The 19,649-nt window shown below is 40.1% G+C and overlaps 1 protein-coding gene across 1 annotated transcript in view; it reads right to left on the bottom strand.

The window, feature by feature from the left end:
* The window catches only part of ACTR3 (actin related protein 3), a 41,052-nt gene extending 21,609 nt beyond the window's left edge, over positions 1-19,443 (bottom strand). The window contains exon 1 of the mRNA XM_063288713.1: positions 19,207-19,443. Coding sequence (XP_063144783.1) covers positions 19,207-19,250 — 44 coding nt within the window. The 5' untranslated portion in view covers positions 19,251-19,443. The remainder of the gene's footprint in view (positions 1-19,206) is intronic.
* Between the last annotated feature and the right edge of the window lie 206 nt (positions 19,444-19,649).

Raw genomic sequence — 19,649 nt, 5'->3', positions numbered from 1 at the left:
GTAATCATTGGAACTATTTTGCTGTTGTATAACTTAATAATTGGAATTAGGGAACCAGGATAGCTATAGTTGCTGAGCTGCATTATGGCACTGGCACCAGCTGTAGCTGTTAAAGAACTCCTCATGAAATGTGGGAGCCAGATACAGAAATAATAAGGCACACCCAGCCAATGATGCTTAAAGCTTCACTGCAGCTCAACATTCAAGCTGAAAAAAGAAGCTTTTCCATTTAGAACCCACTAGCCTGATGTGCCATATAATTAAAACCCCTCTTATGGATTATTGTGAGCTGCCTAGAGGCATCGTATGAGATAGGCAGACATATAAATCCTGTAAATAAATAAGCAAAACCACTCTCAAGACTTACTGGTTTGGTATTTCCGCCACCACCACACTTTTTCTAGGTTGTTAGGGGAAAAAAGAAAGAGAAATATTTTCCCCTCTAAGAAATAGAGGAATCATTATTCCATTACTGAAATCAAGTTGTTAGTCTCATCTTCTTCTATGTCATTATTAAATGCCATTCCAGTGAAACTTCCCATTCAACTATGGAGTTTGTGGAATGACTATGGGTCAATTGCTTAGCTCAACTTTCCTCAAAGGGTTGTTGATGTGATAAAATCAGAGAAGACCCCTATCTTTGTGCCCTGAACACCCAGAGAAAAAGTGGGATATAAATGCAATAAACAGACAAATACTGTATTTTGCTGAGAGAAGGCTGAGAATTTAAATAATCATTTCCAGAACTGCTTCAGATTTAACATTACAAGCTATAAAGCCAAAAATCCTCAATATATGTCCCTAAGCAATGTACCTTAATGTACTAGCCACTGCATGCACTCAGACTGAAGCAGTCCCACTTAGTACTGTAGAACATAGCGAACCTATGCCTGGCTCCAGCTGTGTTGTCCATCCATTTACTTAACAGTTCATTTGTCCTCTGTCTTTGCTCTCTGCATCAACTCTCACCTTTCTCTGTAAATATCTCGTCTTTTTCTTTTGCAATAACTGCACTATTGATTGCTTTTCCTTCTCACATGTGCCATATTTCCTAATTAAAAGCAGCAGCTTTTCATAGAGATTTTTGAAATGCCTTTCTGCTTGTTCTTTTTCAGAATCCAATTTGCTCTCACCATCTGGCATTCAGTGAGGTATATGTATGTTGGGTTTGAATAACTTGCCCCCTCTTTTTCCTGTACCTGACATTTTTAAAGATCAGTCATGAAAGAAGGTTACGGTTATTGTATGTATGTTATGTAGTCTTTAGTCATTCAAATAATATCGCCATGCAAGTACAATACTATTACATCCCTTCCTAAAAAGCCACTATATGAACCACATATAAGAGAAAGAGGCATATATTTCCATGGTAACCTTGGGCACTCTTAGTGCTTGTCAGGATCCCTATTTTTTTTTTTATTTAAAAGCTTATTCTAAAATATTGAGAAGCTGGCATCCTAGAAATCAAAGAACCAGGTTTTGGTATCATCTCTATTTAAGATAATGTCTCTGAGCTCCCCAAAGACATTGTTAGAAAATAAAACTGGTGAAGAGCCCACAGTCCCATGATTTATTTGCCCAAGGAAAAAAGAAAACTAAGTTGTAATGGCAGAAGAAGAATGAGAGAATATCGGAGAACAAATTCATCAGTTTGTCTTCCAGTGAGCAGGCATTTTGTGATTGGCTATGCCCAAAATGATAGCCGTTTTGTGAAAAGACAAGCCTCTTCCAAGGCAGTGATTTTGTGAGTGCCCTAGCACTGAGTATTAACAGAACAGTTGTACGTCAGCCAGAAAGGCAGGGTTGCATCTGAAAAATGGAGAGGTAATTTTTTTTGTCATTAAATCACATATATTATTTCTTCTAAGTGAAATAATATTCAGAGGCTTTAGTATTTTAATACTATCTTTCACATTCTTCAGGTAAGATGCATCAGTGGCTTCTCAACAGGGCCACAACTGGGGGAGCAACTGGGGCACGTGCCCTGGATGCCACACTGGGGGGGCACCAAAAGGAACACTAGGGGGCGCCAAAATGGGCGTGGAATCCATGTTTGCCCCGGGTGACACAGACCCTAGTTGCGGCCCTGCTTCTCAATATAATTATTAAGTCAGTCTCATCTGCATAATAAACCTTGCATGATGACTCACCCAGAAAAATCAAACACTTAGTTAAGTTCATCAATTTTTAAAACTCAATTTTAAGTAGAAAGATATAATTAAGCAATGTAAGTTTAGAATAAAATACTATATTTATAAACTGCAAATAACCATTATTAGTTATTAATATAGAATAATTATGCTTTGTAGGTTGGTTGGTTTATTTGATCCGTCTTCCAAGTCACCATGAGCCAAATTATTATTATTTCTATGTATCTACCTAGATTTATATATGTTTCCATGGCAGATATTAAACACAAATTCTGCTGGTACATACCAAACTATTTCTTGGTTGCACCATCTAAAGCTAAGCGATGCCTGTAACAGGCACTTTATATTTGCATTTGTTTAAAACAGTGCAGGTTACAAACAAGTTCTCTGTGCTATCAAATTAATGAGGAAAGGTTAAAGGAAGCCAACACCATACACAGGTTAAACTGTATCAAAACCCAGGGAAATCAGTAATAGGCTAGGGCATGCCCAAATGAACATATACCAGGGCTTTAAATTCATCTCTGGCAAATGACCAAAATCTGACATGCTACTACAAGAAACACTATGTAAATAGCCAAGTAACAGTATTACAAAATACTATTATGCTTGCATAACATTTGATAGCTTATGTACTGTATTCCATATTGAGGGTGTAAAACAGATTAGAGTTGATCTGATTTGTATCAGGAATCCAATTTGGATAGCAACTTCTGAGCTGATTTAGAAAATCATGTTTTCGCACATGTGCAAGGTTTTCTAAATGTCCAAATTGATTCAAAGCACCCAATCTCATTCAACACTTTAAACTGGTTTAAGCTTTTTACACCTCTCAAAACATCTGGAGAGCATCAAACTATGCCTTGGCTACAAGGCTCATATAACTTAAAATAAGAGATATATCTGGTGGGGGAGGGAGCTAGGGGAGTGTTTGTATGCTGGCAGTGTTCACTTAATGACCCTAATTGAGTCTAGAATTTCTGTCACTAGGTGAAGCAGTCATTAGGTGAAACATCACAACTGCACTGCTTAGTGATGGCAGTTCCGGTAGTCCCAGTTGCGGTGGTTAGGCGAGGACCATGCCCTCATTAGGTGAGGATCTCATGCTTCTCCTACCCTGCATGAACCGCCGTCTCTGTCCTGTTGCCTCCTTCCCAGCTGGGCCTGGTGAGCTCCCTTCAGCAGATAAGGCTCTTCCGTGCTTGCCTCTTCTTCAACTCCCCCACCTGCCTATCTCCCCACCTCTGCCCCTTTGGCCGCCCTGCACTCCACCGCTGCCACTTACCCCTGCCGTCCCCATCGTCTTCCCGCTGCTGATGAGGCACATCTGGCCAAAGTAGCTGCTGGCTCTTCACAATGGCATCACGAAGAACCAGCTACTTCCTCAGCCAGGGCACACCTTGTGAGCAGCAGGAGGAAGAAGACAGGGGGTGGCAGGGGTAGGTGGCAGTGGTGGAGTGCAGGGTGGCCAAAAGGGCAGAGATAGGGAGAGATAGGGGGGAGGGGGGAGTTCAAGCACACACTGCAATCGTAAATGCAGGCAGGCTGCCAAGCACCCAATTTTTGATCACATGAGGACTATCTGTAAAGATGAAGATGAGAAACCTTATGGTAGGAAATACAGGTAGTCCTCACTTAAACAACCACAACTGGGACTGGCAATTCCATCACTAAGCGACACTGCCATTAAATGAAACATGTGACCTCACCAGACTTATGTCAGTTCCACTGTGGTTGTTAAGCAAATCACTCATGATTATTAAGTGAGACATCACATGACCATGACTTGTGATTTTACTGCTGATTTCTCCATTGACTTTGCTTGTCGGAAACCAGCTGTGAAGCTCTCAAATCGCAATTACGTGACCGTGGGATGCTGCGATGGTCATAAATGTGACTGGTTGTGAAGCACCTGGATTGCGATCACATGACTGCAGAGATACTGCAATGGTTGTAAATTAGAGGATCGGTCATAAAATTACTTTTTCAGCATCGTCATAATTTTGAACAGTCACTAAATAGGGCAGTTGTTAACTGAGAACTACCGGTACTAAGGTTTGAAATACCCAAAGAAGCTGAACATTTATTATTCAGTCTTACACTTGCTCATATGCACAGTAGAATACTACTACTAAAGTAAGCAGGAGTTACTTTGAGGAAAGACACTCAAGATCAGACTATTAGTGTAAGAGAAGGAAGTTCCAATAAAGGAACATAGGTCAAGCAATACTCCAATAGTCAGAAATGGTAAACTCAGGAAAATAAATAGAACACCATTCACAATATAAAAGACTGCTTAGTATCTTATGCAGGAAATGGTCCTTTGCATACTATTTTTAAGGATTAGAAGAAAAACATTAAGATGTATTTCCAGTAAAGCCTATACTTTGCACAGCTCAGCATATCTAAAAATATTCATAGCTATTCTAGCAAAAATGTAGAATGAATCATGAAAACAAACATGGTTATTGGCAGATACTCAGGATACCTAATACTGAGTCTAGCTGTTCGCAGTTTTACTACTCTATTGTTCAAATACCTCAAGTCCATTTTAAACAGAGTAATTTCTCATTTAGAATAAGATGATATCACATACATCATCTTATATCAATATAAGATCAAGCTATATTGTGAAACAAAGTGGGCAAGTAGAACAATAGGAGAAATAATGATACCCAGCTATACATGGATCTAGATTTTTCTTCCAAAAAAAAAAGGCTGGACTGAATCAAATATACTTAAGGATTTTTCTAATCAAAACCCACAATTTTAATGGAACTGCATAAATCATGAAAAGCAAGATTCACAATTCATTGAGGAATCACAATGAGACATTTTTTTATTTCCAGTTCAGTAACAAACACTAGTCTTAATTTTTTGGCAGACCCTGGTACTGACAATATATTATAATCTCATATTTTCTGAGTAATTAATCTATGACTTAGCTTACACAGAATAAATTGTTATACCTATGATTCAGTATTTCAAAATAGAGTATCCCAATGCCTTTTTGCAGGATCACAGCCACTCCTGTTTATCTTCCCAGTAGATTTTTAAAGTTAAAGAAGTGAATCAGGCCATACCCGTGAGGAAAAGAGAAGCTTTAAAATATTTCTGTTGTTTCCAGTTCAATACAGAACAAACATACTGAACAAATAATTAAATAGTCATCACTCTACTGGGAATCGTTCTTCTCTCTACTGCTTTTTAACAAACACATGAGACTACTGGGAGAGATTATCTGTCAGTTCATTGTAAGATATCATCAGTATGCATGCCAGGTCAGCCAGAAATGCTATGGAACTCTTGACTCAAAGATTGAAGGCAGTGGGAGTCTGCATGGGACAAGGCAGAGCTGAGGCTGAACTCTGACTAGTGCTGCTGTTTCTCCAGGGTGCGCTGCTTATTGGTAGCAGCACCGTTTTTGAGGAATAGCCTTCCTGTGGAAATCAGGCTGGCCCCCTCCCTGGTCGCATTCAGAAAGATGCTGAAAACAGAACAATTCTGTTTTTTCTAATTAACCTGGCCATCAGTGTTGGATTTGTTTTGAACTGTTATTTTTATTTATTTATCCCATTTATATGCTGCCCATCTCACAAAATGTGACTCTGGGTGGCATACAATAAAAACCATAAAGTAAACTATATTAAAAATATCTACAATTAAAATTGTTATTATTATTATTAGACTGAAGGGATAGAGGAGAACATTAGCTATTACAAACAATGTAGCCACCTCATTAAGTCATCATTTCCTTGAGACCCACTCAAGCCTGTCGATATAACCAGGTTTTGAGGGACTGCCAGAAGAACATCAAAGATGCGGCCAGTCTCACCTTGGAGGGGATGATGTTCCATAGGGTGAGTGCGACAGCTGAAAAGGCCCATCTCCTGGATCCCACCAGGTGCAGTTCCTTAGCAGATGGGACCCGCAACATACCTCTTTTGTCGGACCTGATAGAATGGGCAGAAGTAATTGGGAAGAGGTAATCCCTCAGATAACCTAAGCCCATGCCATGAAGGGCTTCAAAGGTCAAAACCAGCACCTTGAATTGCACCCAGAAGCACACTGTCAACTAATGCAACTCACAGAGCAGAGGTGTAACATGTGCCATTCCAGGGCACATATAACTGCCCACACCACTGCATTTTACACTAGCTGAAGCTTCCAAATACTCTTCAAGGGCAGCCTCATGTAGGGCACATTACAATAGTCCACCTGGGAGGTGACGGGGGCATACGTGACCATTAGCAGAGCCTCCTGATCCAGGAACGGGCCTAACTAGCACATAACACAAAGCTGTGCAAAAGCCTTCCTAGCCTCGGCTTCAAGCAGGAGTTGTGAGTCTACAAGGGCCCCCAAGTTGCACACCAGGTCTGTCTGGGACAGGACAACCCCATTCAGTACCAAAGATGGCATAGTCCCAGAACCAGAAGGCCCCCAAACCCAGAGCTACTCAATCTTACCAGGGTTCAGTTGAAATCTGTTGTTCTCCGTCCAGATCCCCACAGCCTCCAGGCACCAGGACAGGACATCAACAGCATTGCTTAACTCACCAGGGGCAAAGATATATAATTGGGTATCATCAATATGCTGATGATACCTCACCTCATGGCAATAGATGAGCTCACACAGTCCAGAAAGACACCATGGTCGATGGTACTGAAGGCCACTGAGAGATCAAGCAGAGCAAAGATGGATGCACAACCCCCATCCTGCTCTCACCAGAGGTCACCTAAAAACATGACCAATGTCATTTCTGTCCCATTCCCAGGCCTAAATCCTGACTGAAAGGGCTCCAAGATAATTCACTTCATCCAGGGTCCCCTGAAGCTGCTGCATGACCACCTTCTCAACCACCTTCCCCAGAAAGGGGAGGTTAGATACTGGATGAAAGTTGTCCAGTATGATGGGGTCCAGCTATGGTTTCTTGAGGAGCAGGCAAACCAGCACCTCCTTAAGAGGAAGAACAACCACCCCCTAACCCAAGGATTTATTCATCACCATTAGAACCCACGCACACAACACCCCCCAGGCAGCTTTAGTAAGTTAGGAAGGGCCTGGATCTAAAGAGCAGGTAGCTGAACTCACAGTCACCCTTTTTTATGCTGGTTGTATTATTTACTGTGGATGTTTTAAACTTTTTTCTAGCCACTTAGAGTCACTCAACCACAACAGGATATAAATGTAATGAACCAACATGTCTGGTGCACCAGTTTCAGATCTACCTGGAGCAGGAGGCCCTGGTGATGTTTATTCACACCCTTGTCATTGCCACAACAGACTATTACAATGTGTTTTACACTTTGAGAACTATTTGGAAACTGCAACTGGTACAGGATGAAGCTGTCTGCATGATAGCAGATGAGAGTATCTGCAAGCATGTAACTGGCTTTGAATAAGTTTCAGGCACAATTCAAAGGGCTGTTATTCACCTTAAGAGCCCTACATTGCTTGGCTCCCAGGTATCTGGAGGAACATCTCCTCCAAGTAGAACTGACCTGTCCAGTATGCTCATCCCAACAGGGAACACTGGATGTTTCCCACATGCAAGAGATGGTTAGCTGTTGAGGACTGGAGAAAATGTTTCTCTGTGGTGGACCACACCTCATGGAACAGCCTCACTTCTACAGAGGTCCAGTTGGTGCCAACCTTTGCATCTTTTTTTAAAGTTTTTAAGACAGAACTTCTCCACTGGGCTTTCAAAAGTTAATGTTGTTTGATTCTTGGGTTGGCACCAGTGGTAATATGTAGCTATTTATTAACTCTTTTGTTATGTTATATTGTTATATTACTTTTTTTGTTATGTTATTTGCTATGGTTCTTAATCCTACTTTATTTTATTAGTGGTTTAGTATTATAAACTGTTGGGAGTTATAAGATATTGTGGTATGTGAGTATAATAAATACATAAATATTCTCCAATATAACCAGTTAACAAAAAAAAATTAATGGACACATTACAGTTAAGTAAGTTATATTGAAGAAATAACATGTTTAGAATTCAAATATTATTCAAGAATTGCTAAATAGTAACTAACAAATCCCTGCTCTGAAGTTATTCATATACAGGACAAGCTGATGTAATTCAATCAGTTAAAAATTAATTTAGGTAAATGTGAGATTCATATAAACAATACAAACAACATCTACATCTAGTAAAAAGTAGGTTTTGGTTTAGAACATTTAGCAAAAAACACATTTTCAGGTAATCATTGGTTGTGATGTTGCATATTGGTCTGCATGTTTCTTCTTAGCTGATTAAGTACTTAAACTATGGTGATTTAAAATAAGGATCTACAACTCTTTAACTGACATTTGTCAATGGGTCTGTGAAGCTAGAGGAAGAAAATGATACTTCAAGGTTGCAGACAAATAGTCCTTTGTTAATTTATAAAAAGGAAGAGGGAATAGAGGAAACAGTATGCAGACAATCCACAGACCAGCTCACTCAGTTCAATAATTACTGCTGCAACAAATATTAGTCTTTTCAAATAATATTTACACACAAGCTTATGGCCTAGCGTATACATGCTTGTGTGGAACAATTATAATACTACCACTAAATTTCTTATCGATATCTCCTCTGGCTGTGACTGATCAACTGTTATGGCTAGCAAAGGGTAGCATTACAAGATCTGGGGTGCCATTTAGTGATCTCCTGGATTTTTGTAGTCCAGATCCGGTAGTCCTAGCACAGGGCCTTGCAAATCAGTCAGCTCAATTGCTCCAAACATTAACTCAGGCTGAAGCTAAAGCAGCAGGAGGTGGGGTGAGGGGAATAATTAAAAAAAAAGGCACAAAAATTGTATCTTCAGCCTATGAAATTACATTGGAATTAGGAACTGAGAAAGGATCCACTATAATCGTGCTATATTTTTTTTAGCTCGAGATCCACAGAACTGATACAATGTTCACGCTATGCCTAAAGAGGCATTTGGTTACAGGTAGTCCTTGTTTAACAATGGTAATTGAGACTGGAATTTCCAGCGCTAAGCTAAATTGTAAAGAGTGATGTTATGTGACATTGCTTAGCAATGGCAATCCCTGTAGTCCTTGTTTCCATCGTTAAGCGAGGATTGCAGCTTGTTAAGTGAGGACCTTCTAGCAACTTCCTGCCGGTTTCCAACAACCAAAGTCAGTGGGGAAGCTGGCAGGAAGTTGCAAGTTCCAGGTGGCTTACAAGCAGGCTGGCAGATAGGTGAGTGGCTGCTGCTAGGCAGGGGAAGGTGTGCAAGGGTATGTGGGTGGCTGATAAGATGCAGTAGGGGTGGCTGCTGCTAGGTGGGGGAGGGTGCACAAGGGTGTGTGGGTGGCTGGCAAGGCATGAGTGCAGCGGGACTGGGGGAGAGTCATGAGGGTGCACGGGAGGCCAGCGAGGCTCAGTGGGGCTGGAGGTGGCTGCTACCAGGTGGGGGAGTGTGCACAAGGCTGCAAGCAGCCCCAGAGCCATGGTGTGGCAAATAGCCCCATTGCCACAGCATGGCAACAAGCCCCAGAGGTGCAACATGGCGAGACACTCCAGAGCTGCAGCACAGAAAGCAACCCCAGAACCACAGTGTAGCAAGCCCAGAGAAGCTCCTGCTTTGGAGCCTACCTCCTCCCACACCCCAATGAGAAGCCCCCTGCATCACTTGCCAGGCCAATCTCACCCGTGACTCCACTGCTGCAGAAGCAGTCCTCCAAGAGCCACGCCTCCTAGGGCAGCCCTCCTGCCCAGGCCCAACATCACCAGCATGCAATTAGGGCAGGAGGAACGGAAAAAAATATGCCTCGGCGTGGCAAGAAGCCCCAGCCCCGCAGCAAATAATCATCCTGGTCAGCTGTGGCATGCGGCAAGGTGCAGTGCAAAGGATCACCCTGGCCAGCAGGGCCCCCACCCCTTCCCTTCCTGGCAGGGCGGTGACACACACCTGCCCACCCACTGCTCTCACCCGCTGCCTGTGGGACATTTCTGCAGTACCTCCCCATGTGTGGTCAGGATGTTGAGCCCAGAGGAGGGGAGGCAGGCAAAGAAAACAAAGGTCAGCTCAGGGGGTGACAGAGGGGTAGTTGTAATTTTAGTTGAATTTTTATCATGTGACCGTGGGGGTGCTGCAATGGTCATAAGTTCAAGGACCTGTCACAAGTCCATTTTTTCAGCACTGTCATAACTTTGAACTGTCACTGAACAAATGGATGTTAAGTGAGGACTACCTGTACATGCAATCATTGATACTATATGTATTGGAATTATCTTCTACAGGGATCCCCTTTTAGCACTCCTATTGTAAAAATTTGCCTCATTCAAATAACCAAAAACATTTAGCTAAAGTCCTGATAGAATAAAACAAAGGATAAACAGACTAAGATGAGATATGAGGGAGGCACTGATTTTTCACTACCATCTGTAAAGTTTCAAGGAAGAAAATAATATGTGGGATTTCTCTTTTGTATTCTAAACAAACCTCAATTTGTTACTGCAAGCATACATACTTTCATATATTATGTTACTCAAAGCAACTTTCAATTTTTTCCTAAATTACAAAACTAATAGAATGCAGAGTTCGTATTATATTAGGTATCATCAAAGGAAAAAAAATGTATTTTTGTTACCAATGCCTTCTGTGAAGGAACAGAAAAAAATCCTTATCAAATACAAAACTGGGAAACATAGGAACAACATTCCAAATTGCCTTGACAGGATGGAAAACTCAGGTAAAAATAACCAAACGAAATTCAACTGTCTAAAGCACAAAGTTCTGCAATAAGGGAAAAAAAATAATGCATGGCAGGTACAGGAGAGAATCCGCATGCTATAATGCATGCCAAACTCCTTCCCCATGTCAATAAATCACAAACTAAATACATGCCAGTAATGAGGCAACTGCAAAACAACAATAATTCAAGTGATGGGAAATAACAGATCTATTCACTTCTGTACCTGTTCAGGTTCATCTGGGTTACTTTGTCCAGCCTGACACATGTTAAAATCTTCCCAACCTGCTGCTGGACTACAATTTTCACATTCCCACCTAGCAAATAGGAATTGGTTCATAGGAAACAGTGGGTTATGGATATAAAAGTCTTCCAAATGGAGCCCATGTAATGTTGTCCCAGATCTGAAATCACATGGATTATTGTGCTGTTGAAGAAGGGATATAAGCTCACAAATGAATTGAGGATTTCTGCAGGATGCTTCATTTACTGAACACTTTTTATTATGATTATTCACCCTATATATTTTTTTATCTGTTCAATCGGGTGCGATTCTCAGAGACTGCCTGGACAATCAGTTTTCAGATGCGCTGGGAACGCCCTTGACTTCAGAAATATGGGAACAATAGTCCCAACATCAGGGGTATCTGCGGGGACCACCAACTGACTTTTTTGAACCCCCCACCAAGGATGCCCCTTCTCAATATATCTGGAGATGCCAGGTTATAGTCAATTGTGCTTCATAACATTGCTATGTGATAAAATGGTGAGCAATAACAACTCTTATTAGAATAGCAGGATGTGAAAATTGTAATATTATGTATTTACTGCAGCACAGAACACACTATCATTAATTGGTTACGCTTTTGCTTTATCTATAATATTTAAATATATTCAATGCTTTCGAAAATTATTCTTAAAGCAGTACTATGTCAACTTGATTGCATTTTGGTATTATTTTTTTAGAAGTCCCTATTTACCAAATGGATGGCTACAAATCCAATTCAAACTGTCCTCAATATTATTCCCCAACAGAGATGGACAACAATTATCAATCCATGGATGATGATGACAACTGCCTCAAAGGGGGCAGTAGATACAATATGGTGATGTCATCACCAGAAACTACTGGAACCAAACTTCTGGCAACACCTGTATAAGTGTGTGACTTATATGCATTAAATGTACCAAGAGTAGGGCTATCAGATCTGGTCTGCAATCATCTAGATGAGCAGCTTCCATGGCAAAAATCATTAGCCTTCTGCATCTTTTGCTGTTATCTAGTAGTTATCTGGATTTTTTGAGTCTGTATCTTTTGAAGTTGAAAATCGCATCATCGCATGATTCACAACATTTTGCTGAATCTGGAGTTGCGAAACTGGACCTGGGGTAGTGGTGCATGCAGGTGACTGATTGCTCACTTCTACAATATCAAATGGGCAGCAGACTAGTTAATGTCAGTAATTCAAATATATTGATAGACGCTCCAAATTAAGTACTCAGTTAGCCATTGCAGAATTTTATGCAGTCTATACATGTGATGGAGCTCGGGGCTGAGGGAGGAGAGAGCACATGCCAGGCTGATAAGCGTTCTCACAGCTTGCACCGCTTGGAGAGTGGGAGGTGGGGGGAGGAAGAAAGTTAGACTAGCACCGCCCTAGATTCCCAAGGGTATTTTTCCCTTTAGCTCAGTTAAGGAACCTTTAGTCTGGCAAGGTTCTGTATATGGCATGACCAATAAAGTAACTAGAGTTGCAGCTACGACTCAGCGTGATTTTCTTTGCCAGTTCCCCTGACAATACATTAATTTTAATTTTGCATTAAGAATAAGTGCTTCTTTTCCATGTAAGCTATAAATAAATATGAAGAAAAAATGACTTCACATTTGTATTATCAAAATTGTGTCTATAAGGTACTATAATAGGTTTAGAATGCCTCTGTAATAATGATCAACATTCCACTGTGTTAATGCCCCTTACTTTTTAGCCAGGTATACTTTCATACACTCTACTTATTGTTAGGGACAGAAGTCATCTATTCTGGTAAATAATGCATGACCATTAATCTTGATTCTTTCTTGATTCTGTAGAGATTATCATTCTCTCTTCTGAAATTCACGTCATTTGCCAACTTCACTATGATGACAACCCCACAATCTCTGTCACTGTATTCTTACTGATAGGATTTTAGACTTTAGCTAGTGATGGTTATTAGATTTAATGCTGTTGAGCTGTCAACTACAAATCATTTTTTTAAAAAAATGGAACAGAGTGAAGTAAAAATAAACTTTGTAAAACTGAAGTCACAGTAGAACTATCTTTCCTATTTCTGTGCAAACTGGAACCTTAGTTTAACAGACTTTTTTTTATAAATTTTATCTACTTCCAGTAGATCAAGCTGGTTCTGCATTACTTTTATCTTTTGCTCTAAATCCAAAATTGATTTAACTAATTGGAGAGAAGGGGTAACTGTTAATCCAAATGTCTCTTAAATAGCAAATTACACCTTTTGCAGTGATTTGTCATTTCTATAATGATATTATAAAAATATTTCATTTGTGATTTGTGTCATTGGTATAAAACAACACAAATTGCCACAAATTACATTATCTGTATGACATCTTTACACAAATGATATAATCACAAATTATGTAAAATTAACATAAAGTTAACAAACATTTAGCTGCCTCATTCAACTCAGACAACTTTGAAGCAATAGATTTGGCTGATATTTTCAGGGGAATCCCTCTACATAAATATAATCCACTACATCCACTACTAAATGGGGAGCCTGCTAAATAAAGATTTCAGTGTATTGCATAAAAGAGAGGAAATAACTTAGATTTATATCCCAGCTTCCTCCAAACACTCAAGGTAGCATATAAGCAAACTCTCCTCTATTTTTCCCCACAACCACCCTGTGAGGTAGGTTGGGATGAGGAGTGACTGGCTCAAAGTGAGGTGTATTTCCTACTTTCAACATGTGACTTTATTTTCCACAGTGAGATACGGAGTGTCCACACATTTCAATAATTTCCCACAGGGGAAATTTCAAAGACTTGGTTTTTTTGTTTCACAAGTTATTTAAAAAGCAAAAGGAGGATTTACATACATTGTAAATACTAGTTTAAAGTTCCTAATCAAAACTGCTGAAGACTTATTCAATACTATTCACACTTAGAAAGATTAAATTAAGAATTCTGAAAATAAGTAACAATATAATCCTACCAAGGAATTGTACATCTTGTGGGTTCAATAGTACACAATATAGCTGCTATTATCCATGGGCAAAAAGGAACATGGGATATAGATATGGAATCCCTCTAACCATTGCTATAATGATTGGGTTTTTCTTCTCCTTTTCCTTCTCTAATGAGATTCAGGACTACTGCTTTTACAAGATACAGTAAGCATACTGTAATATGTTGAAATACTACACAAGTTGAAATAATATCTTTCATTGCAGGTTTTTTTTTTAAAAAGCTGGAGAATTATTCTGATATGCTATAGTTGTTCATCCTGTAGACCTCCAGATGTTACTGAACTAGGCCTCCCAGCCAACTGGGGCTATCTGGCTTTCAAGGTCATTAACTTCTGGAAGACCAGAGATTACTCATCTGCTTTAAAGTAATTTAAATCATGTGAAAATGTTATATTTAACAATATAGACTATTCTGCAGTGATAGAAAATAAAACCTGAACAAACTGACATAAAAATAAGAGGATGATATCTTACTTTATTTATAAAATGTTCAGACTATTCTTATCTCATACAGTGCTTAAGACAATTTACAAATTATCAAATCTAGCATACCACACAAGTGTCCTAATGTTTTTATCAGGCTAACTATCATGAGGATTAACAAAAATATGGCATAGAGTTGAATAGTTATTCACTGATAACAAACATTTAGAAATGAAGAATTCAGCAGTGGGTCAGCTGTTATTACAGAGGAGAATGCTATTCAGTACAGACAGAAGTTTTACTACAGGTACAAAAGTCCAAGTCAAAATCCATTTAACAAAAAGTTATCCTGCATATGCAGATATTTCTTGGGAAACTCTTTACCATAAAGATATAAATAGAAGGATTTTTAAAATATTTCCATTATACAATGAATAATGTTCAAAAAGGACAATTAGGCAGGAGACTTATGTAGTTTGTGCTGAAGTTCTGAGTTTCTTACTAAAATAAAGCATTTTTGCAGTAACTGTTAAGTTATAATTTGTTCAAGCATAACAGTTCACCATGCTTAGTAGCAACACTGGAAAACTATTTCTGTCCAGGAATCAGCACAATAAATTTTTATATGAGTGGATTTCCAGACACACCATGAATTTCCATGTCTTCTGTCTTCTCGTTTTTCTGTGTATAGTATCCCTAAAATCATCCCCACAAAGTCCAGATCCCTAAACCAGAGCAGATTTTGTTAATATCTAGAGACTGCTGGGAAGAACTGAGTTTTATTAGCAAGCCCAGACAATTTCACTCAATTAACTTCTCTTTCAATCTTATCTTAGCCACTCCATATCATCTACTGGGAATACATGTGTAGCTTCATGTATGGAATATTTATATGGCCTCTTGAAATAGTTCTGAGGCCTAAAGCAGGAGTGCAAAAAGTGTGCCCTTAGTGATGAGTTTAGCCTACCAGCACCATTTTATGATCCTCAGAATAGATTCAGCCAAAGAAATTGAGACATTTTTTTCCCATAGTAGAGAATTCAAGAGGCAAAATATGTGACGTTTAATAAGTCTTAAATAAGCTTAATGACTATTTTACTCACTGAAACCCCCTTTTACCATATTGGGGTCCTGCCCATCTACTTCTGGAGTGTGGCCTTTAGCATGCAATGCAATGTCTGGTAGCTCTAGAGCTAACAGAACTTGCTCACCTTGGCCTAACGATACAAACTTATAAGACTTTTGAACTATGGTTATGCAAATTCCATTTTTCTGCAGCTAAAATAGATTTTTATCATGTATAACAAAACCACAATTCTGTGCTTGGTCATATATATTTGACAAGCACTAAAATTAGTAGAAATTATGCATAAGCACTCAAATACACAAATTTTATAAAATGTATTGATAAGTAAATGCATATGCAACATGTTTTCTCAATCACTTAATGCAGCTACAATCTTAACTATATTTAATAATGCATCAGATAGGATGTTTCATTTCTAAAGTAATTCAAAATATTAATCAGCAACAACAACCCAGCATAAACATTAATTTAAACATGTTTGCAAAAGAAGATACCCTGATGCAAAAGGTTAAGTATTTATATAATGTGGTAGATTCAGGGATGTTAACTTTCTCTAAATAAAAGTAATTTAATAAGCACATTTTATGTACATATTCAAATAATTCACAAACATTCAACAAAAACAAACAATCTTGCAATCACAGAATCACTTATGTCAGCAAGTCGGATCCCTGCTCAATGCAAGACTCCAAATTAAAACAGGCCATACTAATAGTTATCTAGCCCATACTTAAACTCATATAGTAAACCTGATTTAATGTAATGTCTGAATTAAGCTATACTAATACATTCTTCAACATCATAGTCAAGCCAATCGCATTATAACTTTTTTACTTCAATGGACACTGTGTCATGTAAGACTTCTATTCTAGAAGAAGCTATACATGCCCTCAATCTAGGAAGACTCAATATATTCCTGATGCACTAGCAATTGATATTCTAGTTTTGCTGTTCTCCAATACATCTCTTTGTTATAAAGCAAATGCTGCAAACCCATGATATATGCCCCCTGCTTTACTGGAAGCCAGTATTTTTCCTTTGCACTTTTAACTGTGGACTACAACAATCATTAATATAATAACACATTTGCAAGAAGTGTACAATACTGTTATAATGAAACGTTTTAAGCAGCAGTGGAACTAGTAATTATTCAAATCTTTATAGCTATATCCAAAGTTACAAAGGCATAAATGTATATGGCAAATTTTCTAAAGCAGTTTTAGAACATTTTAATATTGCACATTACATTAGCAAAACAGGCCTTTCCCTTTAATATTCTAATCTGTTGCCTTTATATTTTGCAGGTAGAATCTGAGTAGTTACCAATAGGTAAGTAAGACTAGCAGAATACAGTGGAAACTTGCACAAATTTACATGTGCACATACAGCATTGGGATATATAGTCACCTCCTCAAACAAAAAGAAAAGTAAAAAGTGTCACTATATGGTGGTTCTAAAAAAAGATTACTAAAACACATAAATCCCTAAAGCACAATTGGAATTCTAATTCTTTAATGTTCAGAGCTATTGTTTTACAGCTTATCATCTAAGAGTCCAGATTTTTCAGGGCCACTGACACATTGCAATTTAGTAATTGTGTAATCATAGCTACTAATTAAAAGATGCTGTGCTTTGCAAACCAATGACTGTGCATTCACTGATAATCCCCTTTGCAGAATCTAAAATTAAATCCCTTTCTCTCTGGTGGTTATTTCTATCATTTTCACTCATGCACAAGTTTAACTTTACAAATGAAACATGTCCCCAGAGATCCCTATTGGTACAATAGCCTCTCACAGATATGCAAAATAAGCTTCATATAAAAAAAGGACATGATATGCTTCTTTAAATACTGTATTACATTGAACATTGCAAGTTCAACAGACACATATCTTCTAAGTCATTGTGGGCAGCAGAAAAGCAATGAGTACAAGTTGTCATCTACTACAGTTTTATAACCAACTGTATATTCTGTGCTCCATTTAAGTGTACTGCCCCAATCATATTTCTTATGTACATATGTTTAGGTTTTGGTTTGTTTTTCAAATGGAAAGGTCACAATTTCCAAAGAATGTTGTTTGATGACAACCTTCTCAAAATATTTTTAAAATGTAATTAACCATTTTTAAACAGAAAACCAAAGCTGGCAACTGATTAGTTAGAAGCATTTTATCTGCAATTATATTAAGCTATTGCTTCAAAGACTAACCGCACACAGAATTTTCTGTCAAACTCATCTTTATTAGCATGAAGCAAAGTGAAGGCACAAAATGAAGTCGCCTCAAACCAGTTCTTAAGAAACTGTAATGAAAGATACAAAGTACCTACCAGGAAGCCTTTGCTTCCTAGATATACCTCCAGTACTGTGCTCTATGCCTGCTGTTCACAGAAAGAATGTCATTAAAGCTCTTTTCTACAACAAATGTGTTGGAAAATAAAAACGTTGAATGCCTTTTCTTCACATCAATGAGCAATTAGAGAATAAGAAAAGTGGTTTCTAAAAAGGTTTGACACTGAAAACTGCCTTATAAGGTATAAAAGCCTGAAAGGAGGAAGCGCCTTTGACAAAACTAAGGAAGTTCCTCTGCGCTTGCTCATTAAGAGAGGGCAGAGGGTTTTTTTTTTTCACCCACACAGAGAGAAGTAATGCTGAATAAATGGCACATATGGACAAATCATGGCACTGCAAAAGGAAGCCACCAATCTAAAGTATCTCTCTTGCCAGTAAAACTGAACTTACTTGAAAATGATATACAGGCCAGTTTGACCTGAGCAAGGCTGATGCTGATTTCGACCCCTGAGATTGGCATTTCATAAATGAAATTAAGGTTGCAGATGTCCTTTTCAAACATTTCTCCCTGATAGAGCAATGCAGGGAAATTTCTGGACCAATGGAATAACAAAAATCCAATTGTCTCTCCTGCAACCCTCCCCGGGGGGAAAAAAAACTAGTTATCGGCAAAGCAGAGAGGAAATCCGAGTCTCAATGGGCCAAGGGTCTCCTTCTCAGCCGTGGAAGGCGCTCTGTCATCCCTACAAGCACACAATGAGTAAGACCGCTGGCAACGGCAATCTCAACGACTTTACCAGGAAAATACAATGAAGCCCTCCTTCTGCAGAGGCCGAAGCCTCCCAGGAATATTCAAAACGGGTAGGTGAGGGTTTGAACCGGGGCAGTTTAGGGCGTGACTCGCCGTTCCTCCCACAAAGCCTCATTTTGGACGGAGGATGCCGAAAGGCAGAGAAAGAACGACTGGGTGAGCGGTTGCCGTCAAGAAACCAGCCGCCCGGGGTGTGGGAATACACTTCACACGCACCCCCACCGGCCCCCCCAAGTTGCATCGATAAAGGGAAAGGGGTGTAGGTGGGCGCCGAGGGGCAGGAAGCCCTGCCATGCCCGCGCTGGAGAAGAAATGAAAGAAGAATCCCGTCTCACTCCAGGGGCGAGCCCCCGTCCACGCGCCCCAATGAAAGGCAGCGGCAGCCCGGCCGCTTCCCTTCCCCGCCCTCTTCAGCGCTGGAAGCCAACTGTCAGCCGCCGCCGCCGCCGCCGCGCGCCCCTTCGCCCATTCATCCCTCTCGGCTCACCCGGTGCCACAGTCCACCACGCAGGCCGGGAGCCGCCCTGCCATCCTCCACGGGTTGAGACGGCGCTGGGGAAAGGTGCGGACGACACCGCGGGCCTCCCTCTCCTTCTTCCACTCTGGGGGAGTAAAGGCACCACTTCCGCAAAGGAGCGAGTCACTCCCTGCCCCAGCCTTCGCTGCCTCCCTCCCCCCCGCTCGCACACGCACAGCCCCGGCGAGGGAGCCCAAGATGGCCGCCTCTTCCGTCGCTCCCTCCCTCCCAAGCCTGAACGCGGGCGAGGGAGGGGCGCCGCGGAGGAGAAAGAGGGAGAGCGGGCGGGCGCGTCAAACCGAGGCCTTTGGGGACGCGCGCTGTTCGGGAAGCGAGCGGGAGCGGGAAAGAGGTGCGGGCGGGCTTTGCTTTACGCACGCCTTCTTCTTTCACTTTGTAGGGAGAGTCGCTCG

The sequence above is a fragment of the Candoia aspera genome, chromosome 1, assembly GCF_035149785.1.
Source record: "Candoia aspera isolate rCanAsp1 chromosome 1, rCanAsp1.hap2, whole genome shotgun sequence".
In the NCBI taxonomy this organism is placed as follows: domain Eukaryota; kingdom Metazoa; phylum Chordata; class Lepidosauria; order Squamata; family Boidae; genus Candoia; species Candoia aspera.
The sequence above is the reverse complement of the archived record's forward strand: the minus strand, read 5'-3'. Positions and strand labels throughout refer to the sequence as shown.